At 54.7% G+C, this 16,066-nt stretch overlaps 5 protein-coding genes across 5 annotated transcripts; 2 read left to right on the forward strand and 3 right to left on the reverse strand.

The window, feature by feature from the left end:
• Nucleotides 1-4,372: 4,372 nt before the first annotated feature.
• Nucleotides 4,373-7,793, reverse strand: CGCS363_v001410 (uncharacterized protein; the record flags this gene model as incomplete). Its single annotated transcript, XM_036633259.1, has 4 exons — nucleotides 4,373-5,752; nucleotides 5,801-7,133; nucleotides 7,180-7,490; nucleotides 7,542-7,793. 4 exons carry the CDS (start codon nucleotides 7,791-7,793, stop codon nucleotides 4,373-4,375), a joined length of 3,276 nt encoding a protein of 1,091 aa, XP_036501009.1.
• A 1,333-nt stretch (nucleotides 7,794-9,126) lies between these two features.
• pbn1 lies at nucleotides 9,127-10,753 on the forward strand (the record flags this gene model as incomplete). The annotated part of the gene is made up of 3 exons (XM_036633260.1): nucleotides 9,127-9,422; nucleotides 9,473-9,533; nucleotides 9,584-10,753. The coding sequence occupies 3 exons, from the start codon at nucleotides 9,127-9,129 to the stop codon at nucleotides 10,751-10,753; spliced, it is 1,527 nt and encodes a 508-aa protein (XP_036501010.1).
• A 368-nt stretch (nucleotides 10,754-11,121) lies between these two features.
• Nucleotides 11,122-12,123, forward strand: P4H2 (Prolyl 4-hydroxylase 2; the record flags this gene model as incomplete). Its single annotated transcript, XM_036633261.1, has 2 exons — nucleotides 11,122-11,393; nucleotides 11,505-12,123. The coding sequence occupies 2 exons, from the start codon at nucleotides 11,122-11,124 to the stop codon at nucleotides 12,121-12,123; spliced, it is 891 nt and encodes a 296-aa protein (XP_036501007.1).
• A 37-nt stretch (nucleotides 12,124-12,160) lies between these two features.
• On the reverse strand, nucleotides 12,161-12,763 carry CGCS363_v001413 (uncharacterized protein; the record flags this gene model as incomplete). Its single annotated transcript, XM_036633262.1, has 1 exon — nucleotides 12,161-12,763. The coding sequence occupies one exon, from the start codon at nucleotides 12,761-12,763 to the stop codon at nucleotides 12,161-12,163; it is 603 nt and encodes a 200-aa protein (XP_036501008.1).
• Nucleotides 12,764-14,568: 1,805 nt separating this feature from the next.
• CGCS363_v001414 (uncharacterized protein) lies at nucleotides 14,569-15,740 on the reverse strand (the record flags this gene model as incomplete). Its single annotated transcript, XM_036633263.1, has 2 exons — nucleotides 14,569-15,635; nucleotides 15,695-15,740. 2 exons carry the CDS (start codon nucleotides 15,738-15,740, stop codon nucleotides 14,569-14,571), a joined length of 1,113 nt encoding a protein of 370 aa, XP_036501715.1.
• Nucleotides 15,741-16,066: the final 326 nt, after the last annotated feature.

A 16,066-nucleotide genomic window follows, 5' to 3' on the forward strand; every position in this document is an offset into this window, starting at 1 on the left:
CGACTCCCTACATGCAATCAAGACAAATCATCTTGTCCGACCATCCCATAGCTCTGGGAATTCAGTGGATACTTTACGACCACGGCCGTCGCTCGCGAGGTACAAGTGACGGCGGTGACAATGGTTTCCCCTTCTGGAGCTCCAGATCGGATCTTAAGGCGGCAGTGGTGACCCTTGTCACGGCCCTGTGTATCGCGTCGCGCAAGCTGCTCCCTATTAAGTAACACAGCCGGTTGGGACGGCCGTGCTGGATACAGTACCGCCCTGGCCCGTCTGGGTCCTGAAAGTGACACAGACATATCAGATGGAGATCAAGAGGTCCACCGACCGGTAGTTCCATTCAGAACAGTTCTCGTGTAATTGGGAACGGCAATGTCGAGTTGTCGGCAACGTCAGTCGTTGCAGCCGCCTTCGCTCCGCACGTCAATTGCAAACCTTCAGAGTGACAGCAACGGTCAGCATTAGCGTCGCAGGGGAATATTGTTCCTGGGCTAAGATTGAAGCCTAAAGGACCGCGCGCTCTTCAGCCGGTAACATCGGGCGCGTGTCCACAGGGGGAAAGAAAGGAGCAGCAGACTTTGTTGACAGCCTGCGGCTCCAATCTTGCCATCACCACCTTCCACATCCCTCACACCCACAGGGGCAGAAGCATGTTTTGCTTGACTTCATCGTCCGTCGCCGGTAATGTTGACGGACTGCAATCATGGACGAAATCTTGGGTTTTGACAAAGATCGACCGCAGGGCTGCAGACTACATAGAAGGGAGGCGAGGTCCAGGCCCAGATCCAAGCGCACGACGCAGAGTCAGGAGAATCGTGCAAAGATAATTGGAAAGCCACCTATATTAACACTCCACTGCAGGCTGCTCTGAGGACACTTTGACGAGATATCTCGGCTCATTATGAAGTCATTTTTTGACGGCAAATCTCGCTGGCCGGCGAAGGCTCCATTCTTCAACCCCCCCAGCCGATGGGAGTCACATCGATTTCCTGCTCCCCCACCGCCCACCAAAATTGCAAAGGGGATCTGTCAAGTTTGACAGCCGCAAGGGGACGACAGATCCAACGCTGATGGATCGGACAAGGTCGGTTCGAGTGGAGTGGCAAAGTGGCTAGGAGGTTTAACATCCAAACATACCCTCTGCCGACACCATGTTCCCCGTCTCCTCCAAGGATTAGCCAGGAAGAGGGGAGCAGCGGTCATCACTCTGGACGCAAGACTGGCGTGACTGACAAGGATTCGTGGGGAGTCAAAAGAGGGCTCTGCCTCTTGGGATTCCCGGCCCCTGAGGCCGAAGTCAGGGGCCCGTCAGAATCTCACCCACTCGCAACTTGTCAAGCCGCCCCGCGGACAATGACCGCAGGCAAAACTGGGCTCGCGGCAGACCTGGTCCCGGAAGCCGTGCTCAATTGCCAATCTTCTGGCGTTGCTTCCGGACATCTGAAACGGAACAGGCAGGTCCGACCGGTGCCAAAATGCTGCTTGTTCTCCACTCGTTTGCCTTGATCTGATCCCGGCCAACCGACGTTTGGCTGCCAATCGGGCCCCTGGGGGAGCCCTTGGAGACGGAGAGCAGGCCCAGCAGGGCCAACCATCACGACAAGAGTTCACTTCACCCTCCTTTTCTCTCGAGGCTTCCCGCTTCCTCTCTCTCGACCCCCCGGTGCCAAAACCCAGCCTTAATGTGGTCCAAGCGTCCTGTCAAAATCGTAAAAAAAACTTCAATTGAACTGGGGGTGGTGTCAGGGGGGATCCTAGCACCTGTCACGATTTCTGGCGAGCGAATCGCATCCCGTTCTCGCATTCAGTCCAGAATGCGAAATCCCAACGACAGCACAGCGGCGGGCCTTGACTCCGTCATAACCTTCGACGACGTCTCATCAAAAGCACAATTTCAAAGCCAAAAAGACATCAAAACATGGGACCGGACCAAGCGCAACGCTTACGCACGTTAAAAAACGACATGTGTCTCTCGACTGCAGAAACCTTTGACAGCCCCTCAAACGGGATCTGCAGTATTTCTTCAACCTCGAGTTAGCGGTTTTCTGATTTGCCTCTCGTACAGATTCTCGTTATGATGTTATGTCGTGCATATTCATGACCCGCTGTCAAACCACCGTCTGTCGATGTTCGGGTCCTCTCGCCTTCATCATCCGCCCGCCGACAGGGATGAAGCCTCATACTTTCTTTTTCCTTCACTCTCACAAAATGGGACGGTTTGTACAGGATCTCGCTGCTCATCCTGTCCATCGGACCCCTCACACGCACACGCCCACCCCCCTCCTTTGAATTTGGCAGAAAAGGGGGGGCCAACTTGTCACATCCGTCAGCCAGTCGCAACTTGTAGATTTTTCTGGCAGGACCGTTGAGGCGGCGGGCTGCGGACTGCGCCACCCTTTGACTTGTCTCGAAAAGAAACATCAGTCCGGCCCCCAGGGCCCGGATGTTCGCTGAAGTGCTTTCTCTTCTGGACGACACTTGCGAGTCTTGAGGTGAAGCTTGTCACAGACAACCGACCAAACCCAACACGCCGGCCACACTCACAACTCTCGCGTGCGCTGTCAACAACGGACGTTTTTGACACCCGGTCAGAGCAATTTGTCATTGATCATCTTGTCCCAAGGCCTCGTCTGCCCGCACACGGGATTGGTCAGTCGGGCTCTGACAGCTCGGCAGGAACATTGGACTTTGGGCTTGCATTCACCACACAGATGCTCTCTTCCAAGCGTTTTCTGCCCCGGACGTTCGTCCATGCCATGCGCTCTTCCCGCAAGAAGGCTGAGCAGACAGGACCCGTAGACACTAGACACCACACTCACATACACATCAGACCAGGCACTCGAGACACGACAGCTGGCTGCTGTGCCTGGCGAAATTTAGACTGAAGAGAGACTGAGCCGTGACTAACACTAAACGTTGTTGCCCCTTGGTGTACACACTACTGCTTTCACCTGGGATGCAAAAACCTGCCAGATGAGCGAGGGGCCCGAGCAAGTCGCGTTGTGCTGTGCTGTAGTAGCCTCATTACCGCACCTAGCCCTATATCTGGCCTACCATGTATCCGTGATATAAACAAAACGGCACTTTGGGAAACGCGGCACGGCGGATCACCACAGATGAATTGGATCGATACTGTAACTGCCGCAAGCTACTAATCAATCTAGCCCCCAATTTTTCTGCCCTCCCCCCTTTTTTTTTTTTCTTCCGTCAGACTTGCCCTCCTACTTCCTTGGACGGGAACGCAATGAATTGGCGGAGAATTTCCTCAGAGAGAAGGGAAGGACCTTGCGGCCGTCGAGGAAAGGGAAAACCAGTCCAGCCAGTTACAAGTGACTTTCCGGCCGTCGTAGGTAGACTTCTGCGTGTACAGCATAGTATGTGTCTGCTTCTGTTGCCAGATTCTCTCAAATCCCGAGCGAAGAATGGATGACGTGATACCCGAGCATCCGGGAACAAGGAACAAGGAACAAAACCCAAGCTGCGAAAACAGAAGAAGGCAAAAACAACAGAAAATCCAAAACGTCCCAAAAAGGGATGCGATTTCGCCAGTGATTTGACATTCCGTCGAGACGAACGGGCTACTCCAAGTGGATGTGATGTCTGTGTGTGTGTTGTGTGTGTGTGCGCGCCCGTCCGCCACCCCCGTGTCTTCGGGATGTTTCTGTCTGGGGGCCGTTGTCAGGCGGAAAGAAGCATGTCTCTCGCACACGGCACGCGTGCGGGCGGCCGGTGGAAGGGATCCCCCCTCCATAGCATTCTGCCTCTCCCAGGCACAACTCTCATAGGTTGGTGGGAGGGTATCTCCCTGTCGCGAAAGGGGAACGAGCGAAGGAGGATGTGCAGACAGTGATGTACTCGAGTATATTCTCTCTGGGCGGGAAAAGGCTTCGTCAAGCAGGCTTTTTCGCTGTTGATGGCTATATCTCCAAACAAATATGCTACTCCCGCTCATCAGACGAAAGGGAAGAGGAAGGGTAGAACCCTACATAAAACCTCAAGAGGGGAAAAGAGAAGACGAAGACGAAGATGCCAAGGTATAGGGCGTATATGGTTGTCCCGATATTTTGTCCCGATGCAGTCCCTGTCCGACTCCGAACACCCATCATCATCATCATCATCGCCGACGAAAGATGACACGCCAACCTTACCCGGCCTGTACCCGAACTGTTGCGAACACCCGTCCACACCATCCATACCCCCAACCAAACCGTCCAGCCTTTGCCCTTGTGTGTGTGTATACCTGCTGCCTCCCTGATCCCAAACCGAATGAACATGGTTACAGTCCTTTCAAATAGTGAAGAGACCAGACAACCCCTCCTAATGGAATGAAGGGCCAACTGAGATGAACCTCACGACGCCGCCCGCTCTAAACTCATGCTCGCCGCAGAACCTTATTTAGGAAACCGCCCCGGCCCCTTTTGGGCGTTTCATCCCCCGTGACGACTGATTGTCGTTGCTGCTGCTGCTGGTGATGGTGGTCTTTTGTCGTCCCGTCTTTTCCTCCGAGGCCCGGATCGCTCGCTAGTTGCGCATCTCCCCTGTTGATCTTCACGTACGAATCGTCCGAAGACGCCCCAGCCGCCGCCGCCGCTGCTGCTGCCCCTGAGTCGAAGTAGCAACCCTCGGCGGCAAGTTTCGAGAGTCCCGGTGAAGTGTCGTTGGTTGGAGGTGTCGTATACAGGGCAGTAGTAGCTGTGGGTGTCGCGGCAGAAGTAGCTATAGACGAGGCTTGGGCGGGTATCCCCTGCCGGATGTGAGAGAGGCCTCTGTCGAGGTACTCGACGAGCGGTGCCTTTGTGTCAAAACCAAACGTTGTGCCACAGTCCTTGTCGCCACCCGCTCTGTCACTTCGCGTGGCAGGTGAGCCTGATCCATCATCGGGCTGGACAGGTGCAGCGGTAGGGGCGGCAGCTGGCGTCACGGGTGCGGAGGAGGCGACGGCGGTAGGGACGCCGCTGCTGCCGTGGACGACGTCCAGGGCTTTGCGGTAGAGGTCCGGGACGCGACGCCGGAACTCGGCTTCGAGGTCTAGTTCATGCTCTTCCATGGCTCGCGCGCGGTCAGAGCTGGCTGTAGGGTTTGACGCCGAGGATGAGGGGTTCACCCGTCCCTCCTCGCTGTCGATCTGAGTCAGCAGGTCATTGTATTGTAGCCGTCTCGCCGCGTCATCATCTTCTGACAGCATGTCTGTTGTTTGTTTATGGGCGTCCCGGCGGAGTGCTAATTCCGTGCGGGCTGCCCTGGCTTCGTTGGTCATCTTGGAACTCTCGATGGAGTTGCTATACGAGACCGAAAACTCCTTGTAGTGGCCCTTGAGCACGAAACATCGGCCCGGCCAGCCCCAGCTCTTGAACTTTGCAAAGAGCACGTCGGCGACGGGACACTCCCATACGGAGTCGACGGCGCGGGCGTAGACAACCAAGCAGTGCGCCGATCTCCACTCTCCAAACTTCCGTCCGCTATCGTGGTCGGCGAAGGCACGCTCAATCATGTCAAAGGGAGCATCTTGAATGAATCTCAGGGGCGCGCGGAGGTTGATTGCACCGCGTATATGAGACCTCTCGAATTCAGTCGGAGATCGGAGGTCAACCAAGAGGATCCTACTGGGTGGAAGGATATCAATTATTTTGTTGAGATGATGAGGTAGAATCATCTGGGCTCCTTGAGACGCCACGGGGGCTAGATCATCAATCTTGAGATTCTGAAATTGCTGGGAGACGATGTCTCGTTCCCGTCGATGATGGAACCAAGCCTGAAAGGTCAGCATATGCTCCTACACAACACACCGTAGAGTACCCACCTCGACATGCCACAACTCAACGCCTAAGTTGGAAGCAACAAAGTTCTTTTGATCGTCATTTGGCAAAGGTTCCTGATCGTAGTATTGTTGAAGCAGCGTCTCAATATGCTGCGAGAACTTGGGTGGTTCGGGGATATCCTGGAACACAGTCCTCCGTGAACTCCTCTGTTGGTTTGGAATCATTGTTCTCGATGTGATCTCGGCAGATGTCTGAGAGGACGACGAAAGCTGCCGCTGAAGACTGGCCAGGGATGCCGAGGAAGGTCCAGCTCTCAACAGCCCAGCAGGACCGCTCGTCGGCGATGACGACGGCGAGATAGCTTCGGCGGACGCCTGTTGCCTTGTGCCTACGTTCCGCCTAGAGGCTCGCCCCTCTCCGAGCGAATATGAACGCATGTCAGCTAGTTGCTGGCCAATCGTGCTGCCATGGTCTGTTGGGGCATAAGTGTAGGTGGTGTCCGAGAAAAACGTCTTCATTGACGCTGAATCGGGCTGTGTCCTGTCGAGCGTTGCACGAGAGACTCCCACAGGCACTTCGACCTCTGCCTTGTCTTTCTGACCTCCCTGTAGCATCATGTTGTTTGACCTGATGAAGGCTATGAAGGAAGTCGCATGGTCCTCCGGCAACAGGTCCCAGACCATTACCGGCATCGACAGCAAAAGCAATGTAGAATGGCTTTTGAACACCCCTTGAACCTTAACGTACTTTGCCATTGCTGGGAAATTCGAGAGCCACTGTTCCCAGGCATTGAGGTCCAGCTGTTGGTTATCCTCCAAAGCGAGGGAAATCATGACATGGGGCGTGTCCTCGTTTGGGTCTTCTGATACCGGCGCCCCGGGGCCTCGACCACCTGTCAACTGATCCGGGTTATCGCTTCCGTTAGCGGTTGTGTCCTGAGGAGGTGACGGTGGTCGAGCGTCCGGGGGGACAATCCGTGACATCTCGATACTGGGTGCTTTGTGATTTGTGGTCATCATGAAGTGGACTGGCGTTGACCTTGCCTCAAAGAGCTTGCCGTTGATAGTGATTGGTCTAGGATGTTTAAGACGAGCAAGAACCTCGGCATGCAGCATAGCGGCAGAAAAGGTGCGTAGCCTCCATTCCTGCAGTACTTCGATGAGGGCATTGGTGAAGGAGTAGCGACCTGGATCCGGGGCAATGGCGTCCCAGCTCGAGGCTGAGATGGTCTCGGTGATACTGTTGCCGTTGGGAAATGTAGCACTCGCAGCTCCAGCGCAGCAGTCAAGAAGGATGAGAACGTCAGAGGCAGAACGTTCTAGCAGAGTTTGAATAGCTGACCACTGCAGCCACGGAGAGTCGGGATTTCGTGTTCTAGCTCAGGTTAGAACCATCTACTACAAGACTTGACGTCACTTACGCGCACCAGGTGCTTTGCCTGGACTCGTCTATCCTTGCGTGGCCGCCGTAGTAGACCAAGAAAAGCGTATCTTGGGCCTCGTGGTCTTTGATCAGCTTGCCGACTTGCATCATGAGCTCAAGATGTGAGTTTTCGGAAGGAATGGCGAAGATGTCCGTGTTAAAGGCGTAGTCCTCGCGGAGGCAACGCTCCAAGTCCTCCAGCTCGGGCAGCACGAAGAGGTCATCGGAGCCCCAATGAAGCAACAAAGCCTGGACCTTTTTATATCTCTGTGATGATCTGCCCCTGTTTGGGAATGCTCGATTTGCAGACTAAGTGGACATCAGCAAGAGGCTTTGCCAAGAGATTTCACGGCGACTTACATCCTCCAAGGTCTGCACGAAGCTATCGAGATGTTTGACGTGGTAGCTCACGCGACTTGTGTCGTGCGTGGCAGTCCGGGGCGCATCGCCGGAGCTGGATCCATACTGGCCATCGCCAGCTTGTGAGTGTACTCTTCGCGACTGGTGTGTCGTGACTCTAGCACCTACAGTCGAGTCTGCACCACTGCTCACGCTGTTTCCATCGTACGGCCGGCGAGACCGGATGGTCACGTACGGCTGGTGGTCGCCCATGTTTGGCTGCGTCCCCTAGTGTTCGGTCGCAGTCCTTCTCCGTCTCCCCCTCTTCAAAGATTGGATGTAAGCGTCCGCAAATGCTGGAATATAGAGCGCGGGGTGTATTCGCTACTCGAGGATGGTGGTTTGCATGGCAATTGTGAAAAGTGGTGTTCGCTATGAAGGCCGAAGGAGCCCAAAGGTCTTCAGTTTCAATAGGGACGTCTGATGCATTGTCGGTGAGGATCGACAGATACCCCTCGGTCTCAAAAGAAGAGGGTGGACGTCGCCGGCGGTGTTTTCTGACGAGGTCTGGTTGTCTTCGGTCGGCATCTGGCGGGCTGAGGGCATCCCACTTCGGGTAGCTGTTAAATTGACCGTGTCGTTTTGTTATTTTGCCCGCGCTAAGCCTGTTTTAGCTGGAACTTTCGGAAAAACGCATCTGCCGGTGCCGAAAAAAAGCATAAGTCCCTCGAAGTACTACCTCCGTCGCGCGCATCTCTCTTCTTCCTATCTATCCCACAGGAAAAAAAACAGCCTTTCTACAGCCCTTCTACACGACAAAAAAGATATGTAAACGACATCGAAATCGCCTTTTTCTAGCCCGAAAATACTTTTTAAAATGCTTTACGCATTTTAAGTTAGACGCGTTGAAAAGTTAAGGGCTCTTTTAAAGTTATGCGGAAGATGTGGTGGTGTAGAAGGGGAAAAAAACAAACACGTTTCGTGCGCGACGCGGGCGCGGTACTTCTAACTTTGGTGGTGGTACCTCGCGGACGGCAACGGTAGTACATTGTTCCGGGCGCTATACTAGATCGGGTTAGCGCGGGCAAAATAACAAAACGACACGGTCAATTTAACAGTATCCCCACTTCGCGCCAGCGTCGGTAGCCAAAGTGGTTTAGCGTCAACCAGACGCCGGTGACCTAATGGGGTCGATTGGCAGGGGTCGCTGCACAATCAGTGCCGCTTTCTGCCACGTGCGCAAAAAGCTCTCGTGTGGCGCTGAGTGGCTAGGGAGGGAGCTTGGGTGCGTCCCGGCACTGGATGACCAGTGACATGCCGTTTGTACAGAGTTCAGCCACAAAACCCACTGGAGCTCAACCTGAGTCGCCCCCAATCTACTCCGTACGCTGTTGTGCACTCACCTCACTCTTTCGGTACCGAGGGAAGGTGTCCTCAGCAACGGGTCCGACGTCGATGCGTCACACTCATACACGTTCTTGCCCTTCACATCACCGAGAGCCCACTTGACGGTGCTACCTTGAATCTAATCTGATCCAGTTGTCGTTGCAAGGACTTTTGTCAAAACCACCTTCCAGGATTTCTGCTTGGGGCACAGTCTATCAACATGCGTCAGCGAATCACCTTCATCCACAAGCCCGGAAACGGAGTCCCCTTCGAAGCTCTCGAGATTAGCGATGCCGGCGTCAAAGGCCCGGAAATCAATGCCGTTCGCGAGGACAGAGTCACACTAGCTCTGGAGGAGCTTCCGGCCGAGCTCTCCCAGCTTCTGAGTGAGAGCCATGAGCTCCATATCCGATGGGTCACTCCTGAGACCTACGAGACTGTCACTCCCTTGAACTCAAGGGTATCACCGGGCTTTCATCTGTTTTATACACCCAAAAAGGAGGGGCAATGGGATGCGTGGGTATTTTTGTCCTGTCATAAAAAGCTGTATACTAACGTGATCTCAGAGCCAAATTGTGTGAAGCTCTCGGCGATGCATTTGGGGCTAGCGGATGTTCGTCGTCAGAGGTACGTGATTAGATACAACTTCAGTATCATTTCTTCTAATATTCAAACAGTCATTCACGAGTCTTCCGAATGACAGATTCTCTCATTCCGCAGCTTTCCAATACTACGAGCCGCTGGGCAACCTCACAAAGTTCATTCATTACACATCCCAGACGCTATGCCCAGCGTCAAACACGGCCTGCAAGTCCCGCGCCGAGGATCTTAAGACGGCGGCGTCCCTCGACATCTCCTATGACACCATCTCGCACGCCCTCAAAGTCACGGCACAATGGCCATACACTACCCATAAGATCGACGTCGCCTCAACGCCAAAGCACAGGACCGAGGTCGGCATTCTCACCACCGACTCCTCCGCGAAGCCGGAGCCCCACGAGATCGGTATGACCGGCGGCCTGACCGTCCTTGGCGAACATACGAAGCCCTCGCCCGTCCTCTTCAATGTGCCGGCACGTCACCGCCGCCATGACGAAGTGGCCGCGGGCTCTTCCTTCTCCGCCAAGTTCCTCGAGCCGACAGGCCTGCACCCCGCGCTACAGCTTACAGTCAGCTCAGCCCGGCCGCCCGTCGACGACGCTTACTGCGCCATCCACGCGCACTTCACACTCCCCAAGACCATCTTTGCGGACCGTTACCAGCTCGCAGACGACCTGTTCCTCCAATCCAAGAACCTCACCGCCTTGCGCTACTCCAGCTCGCCCGTCGACCTCGAGGCGCCAGCCTACGCGACGAAGCCATGGGGCTCAGGCGTTCTCCTCGAGCTCGCGCCCCCAACCGCGCAAGAAGAGGACACCGAATGGACGACCGAGATCCCGCTGCACCTGCGCTACCTCAAGCCAGCCGACGGCGGCTACACGGATCTCGAAGTCCCCCACCCAGCCGTGTTCTGGGCTTGCTCCTCGGAGGAAGGCACCAAGTTCCCCAGCAGCCCGTTTGAGCGCGTCAACTTGGGCTACGACGCGCTGTTCGGGCCGCGAACCGTCTTCTGGCACGTAGAGCCGGTCGGCGCTTCGGCCGGCGGGGGCGGGGGTGGTAGTCGGCTTACGAGCTCCGTGCGCGTGCCGGTTTTGGAGGCCGGGCAGGCGGGGTGGGTGCGGATGGGGACCGCGGGCGCGGTGATGCTGGGCTTCGCATGGGTTCTGTGGAGGCTCGTTGCCGCGTATTCCCGGACCGGATACGGCAAGGGTGCTGCTGCCAAGGCGGAGGAGAAGAAGACGCAGTAGCTTAAGCTGTTTTCCCGGTTTTCATTATGTTTTCCTTGCAGAATTTCCTTGGAATTTCAACGTCGCATGATTGCTTAATTAAAATGACGATCCACCGAAGAAACATGTTCCGAGCTACAGTGTTGCGCCGGATCGGCACGGTAAGGTGACAGGACGGATGTGGCGGAGCCGACCACTGACGCGGCGCAGCGGGACTTTATAGTGCCTACCTTGGGTATGATGTAGTAGTAGCAGCTAGACCTGCTGGAGCTATGTAAGCGCCAACGTCAATCTCAAAAGTGAGCCGGTCTTTTTCTCATTCACATATAGGGGCCTATCTGCTCGATGAAGCTCTCTCGTCGCCGGGTTCCGCCGTCGATGCAGCAGACATGCTCACGTACATTGTCGCCCTCGTGGCGTTCGTCGTCTTCTTCTCCGACCCGCTTCTCCGGATGCTGTCCCCGTCCGGAAGCCGTCGCGTCGTCCGCACGCCGCGGCCGCCAATGAATGAGTCGCTGCTCGCAATCGAGCACCCCAACGCCACAGTACTATCGTGTCCACCAGACACCTACACGGTGCACATCTTTTCAAAGGAGCCTTTAGTGTTGTACATTGAAGGGTTCGTCAGTCCGGACGAGAGGGCGCATCTTTTGGATGTTAGGTGAGACTCCATCCCTTGATTCGCTTCACTCATCTTTTGCATGACAAGTTTCATGATGAAGCGTGAGACTTGATTCTTGAGATATGAGGTGAGCTGACGATAAAAAAAAAGCCAACCTCTGTTTGAGCCATCAACCATCACCCACGATGGTGCCGGCGTACAGCGCGACACATCAATCAGAGAGTCCGAGGTGGCCATGATCCCACGCACCGACGGGGTCAGGTGCATCGAAGCCCGGGCCCGGTCGCTGCAGGGCTGGAGAGAGGAGCTGTGGATCGAGAGGCTGAGGACGCAGCGGTACGTCGAGGGAGGGCACTACTCGTACCACTTCGATTGGAGCTCGAACCGCGGGGGATGGGGGCGGGTGAGCAGCATGATGGTCTGGGTCGATGCGCGCGGCGACGAGGACGGCGAAGAGCTGGTCGGGGGCGGCACCGAATTCCCGCTGTTGAGCATCCCAGGGCAGAAGGAGCGATGGTGTCGTTTCGTGGACTGCGGGAAGCGTGGAAAGACGGCGGCGGCGGCTGAGTCTGAGACGGGGGCCGATGCTGGCGGCGATGAAGACAAGGGGGTCGTGTTCAAGCCTGTCCCGGGGAATGCGGTGTACTGGGAGAATTTCCGCGCTGACGGGAGCGGAGCGGGTTACGAGGAGACGTGGCATGCCGGTCTGCCTGTCGAGAAGGGCATCAAGGTTGGCCTTAACATTTGGAGCACGGGAAGGATAGACTAGGTTGACGATTCGCGCCACGAGAAGCTGCAATGTATTATTAGATGATGGTGTAAGCATGAGCCAACACAGGCTTCGAAACCGAAAGGCTTTGTGTCACGGTCTTGACATGTTCAAAGATCTTATAAGCGGCCTGTTCTGGTGTCAACTCCGTGACGTCCAGTTCGAGCTCCAGATCCCCTCCAAAGCGAAACATCTGCTCTTCCTGCCTGATATCCTTCAGGATGTTGACATCTGTTAGCTTCCCGTTTGCAGCTCCACCCCGACCGCTCCCCGTGACCCTCTTGATGTTCTCTTCCAACTGACACTCCAGGGCGATGGGAATGAAAGGCAGACCCCTCCTTCTGGCAGCGTCCTCATATTCTTGAGCAGCGGCGCTGCCAACGGGACTCGAGCACCGCGCGTCTGTGAATATGTACGTTGTGTTTTGATGTAAATCAGATGTGGCGATGGTAAGTAAGGTGTTGCGGCGGTGGAAGGCCCTCATCAGGTTATAGTCTGGATGGTCTCGATTGATGTGGACGAGGTCGATGATGCGATGGTTGTCCCAGACCTCGCTTCCTGGGAAAAGTTTGGATAGCTCCCTAGCTATCGTGAGCTTCCCGACGCCGGGGTAGCCGTTGATGTAAATGTATTGAGACATCGTGATGGGTGGAGCTGTGTGCCAGGATGTAAGTGAGGACGGTCTTTTCGCACAAATAGTTCACATTCACGTTTTAGTCGAGATATATTCAGATAATGCAAAACGATCTACCCGGATGGATTCTTTTTCAAAATTTGAACCTGGATATATTGCGAGTCATCACTGTTTGTTTCTTTGCGATCCGGGTACGTGTTCCCCGCGGTGAGTCAGCGCGGCTCTGTCCTCCCTTTCAGCTTTTCGCAGCATGTAGTATCAAACAGAAGAAGCCAAATTACGTAGTTGAAGGACACAACGTGTAGGCAAATGTAAGACTATGCAGATTGAAACAGTCTTTTTTTTTCTTCTTCACTGTCTACGCGATTGTATATCCTGTGCCTTGAATATTCCTTAGACTAAAAGTATTAGTACAAAAAGAGATTAAGTTAACAAGAGCAAAAGCGACGATACTAGAGATAGTAACAGCAGAACCAACACTAGAAATATCAGAAATATAGGCACTGTATCACAGTCCAAGTAAGTGTTTTTAAATATTACGACGTTTCGCCGACTGAGCTTATCACCACGAACCATGAACATTACAGCTGCACTCTCTAACGTTTTTCTTGCCGATGACCCACAATGTAGTTTGCGAACATTTTCGAGGCTTCCCATCACCATTCTATAACCCAGCTTCTTCATGCCGGCCTGCTTACTAGACATCCTTCACGACCACCACCGTATCACCAAAATCTCCACCATCACACCGAAACATCCACAATCCTTCGCCCGTTATCTCTCCAACATCTCAACTCCTCCCGCTAGGATACCATTCCAGCGCTGTCATAGTCCAGATGGCGGCACACAGGACGTGGTCATCCCACCAGTAGCCCTGAAACCCCCAATGCCACCACACCGAGTCACGGAAATCTTCACACCCAATGCGACATGCGGTTCCGAGAACTTGGATTCAATAGCGTGTGATGTGTGCCGTGATCCCTCGCATCTTGATTTGGTCTTGATCATATAATCCGGGATCCGAATCGGACGTTGTTCCAAAAACAAAAAAATGAGGCGGACGATCGCCGTGGTTGGTCCAGAGAAGCCTCACCCGATCAGCGCCGATGCGCGAGAGAAATGCGTTGGTCGCCTCGTCTTACTACGTCAGCCCGTTGACAGATCCGTGGCCGGCCAATAGTACAACATGGATGCACGTCGACGATAACAACATCTCCACATGCGCATTGTTGTTCTCATGCAGCGACATGTGGCTTGTCTGAAGAATACGAAGTTCGATGCTGAAATATTGATAAGTGATACGACAATCTACCTAACCCCCTCTTGAACCAACCCGCTTTGCAAACCAGACATGACTACCTACCTATCCTACACATCGCGCACAAACACCGTCCTCGCCAACACCAAATGACATTTTGAGAAGTGAAGGTGATACCAGTCACAAGATGCTCTCCGTAGCCTTGCCTTATGCAACCTTGCCCATGCACCACGCCCTTTTTTTTTGTAATCCGAACCAATGCAACAGACACCCTTGATAAACCCAATGCAAGGTAAGATTGTTGTAAACACAGATTCGAAAATGATTGGAGTCGATATAGTGCCGGAGACTTGAAGCTTTGCATTCTCCCCCTGCTGTTTTTTTTTCTCATTCTCGGCCAAGGTCCGTTTCCCAGGCGTGAAGTCACGACAGTGACGGGGCTTCAAGGGAGGATCCAGCCATACAACATCGGAACGACCGAACATGCTTTCGCGGCCGCAAACAGCCCCTGATCACGCCACACCATTTATCACACCATGGGGACCTCCCCGAGTCAATGTTGACCATGGTGGTGCGTTGGTGGAGGAGGCGGGGGAGGTGGGACGATGCTGGCGTCGTGGTCGACTTCAATCTCGAACATGGGGATCTCGTCCGCCTTGAAGTACATGCTGAGGTCGTCGCCCGCCGAGGCAGAGATGGAGTACATGTCGTTGCCAAAGGCAACACGCCTCACCTTGGCACCGAGACCCCAAAGGCGGCCGGGCGTCATCTCCTGGGGAACAACGTTGTCAAACGACTGCCAGTTGGCGCGGACGTGGGCGAGGGCCGTCCTCTGCATTGCGCGGTGGCTGGCCTGACAGTGCTCGACGATCTTCTTCTCTCCGTGGCCTGCCCATCCGATGACGAGGCGGACAGGCTTGCCGGGCACCGACGGAGGTGGGGGCGGCGCGGAAATGGAGACAGTCCCCGGGGGTGGGGGCGCCATGGAAGGGGGACGCATTCCTGGTGGGAACCTGCCTGGAGGCGGCAGGGGAGGTGGAGGCCCTTGGCCGGGAGCGCGAGGATAGACGCGCGTGGGGGGGCCTCTCCAGCCAGGAGGCGGAGGGGGAGGCGCCGAGCTGTTGATGGGAACTGCCGGGATATAGGATGGGCGCGCAACCGGGGGAGGCGGGCGCCTTCTCGGCAAGTCCTCTTCGGAGGAGCTATCTTCCTCAGAGGAGGAAACGTGCTTCTTGGACTTTTTCTTATCCTTGCGACGGGAAGCCTTTGTCTTCTTGCGACGGGATGATGGGATCTCATCGTCTTCGCTCTCGGACGAGACAGCAGATAGAGAAATAACCTCATCCAGTGTCGATGCTTCGCTGTCAGAGCTATCCGAGTCGTTCTTTGTGCCACGAGGGAATCCGAAGCCATTCAGCTCAACAAACTGGAAGACTTCCTGAGCCGACTTGGTATGGAGTGTCTCGTAGGCGTCCTCGAGGTCGCGGCCTGTTGCTGAAAGAACCTCCTGGCGTTTGCCCTTGTGCACCTTCACTGCGTAGATGGTGTACGACTTGTTGGGATGGCGTGAGGTATAGATGTCGATGAAGGCACTGCGTCCGGATATCAGGCGCAAGTTGTCTAAAGCAGTGTTAGCAGGTAAAATGTCTAAGTTTCAGTTAGCAGTGATGAAGACATACCCATAATCTGCTCGCGCCAGGCGAGGCATAATGGGTTAGGTGCCATGTTCGTCGGTTTGGGACAACGACTGAGTGGTATTGCTTCGCGAATGTCGTTCACAAACACTATCATATGCAAGATGGGATCGAAAGCTGTATAGACCATGCAGGAAGGGAAGGAGAAGAGGGTGTAGGTCAAGCTGACATCTTATACAGGCCTCGTCGAAGATGCCTTCCCTTTTCACCCGTCCCATCTCAAGAGGCTGGCATGTTTTGCCATAGCTGCAAACAGTAGCCCATGGTTCAGCCAGGGCGGACGGATAGATGAGGCGGGCAGGTGTAGCCTGATGTGTACAACGTTTGGTCTAAGACAGGTGTGATGAATATCCTACC

The sequence above is a fragment of the Colletotrichum siamense genome (genome assembly GCF_013390195.1).
Source record: "Colletotrichum siamense strain Cg363 chromosome Unknown KSG_Cg363_contig01, whole genome shotgun sequence".
NCBI classification, from domain to species: Eukaryota; Fungi; Ascomycota; class Sordariomycetes; order Glomerellales; family Glomerellaceae; genus Colletotrichum; species Colletotrichum siamense.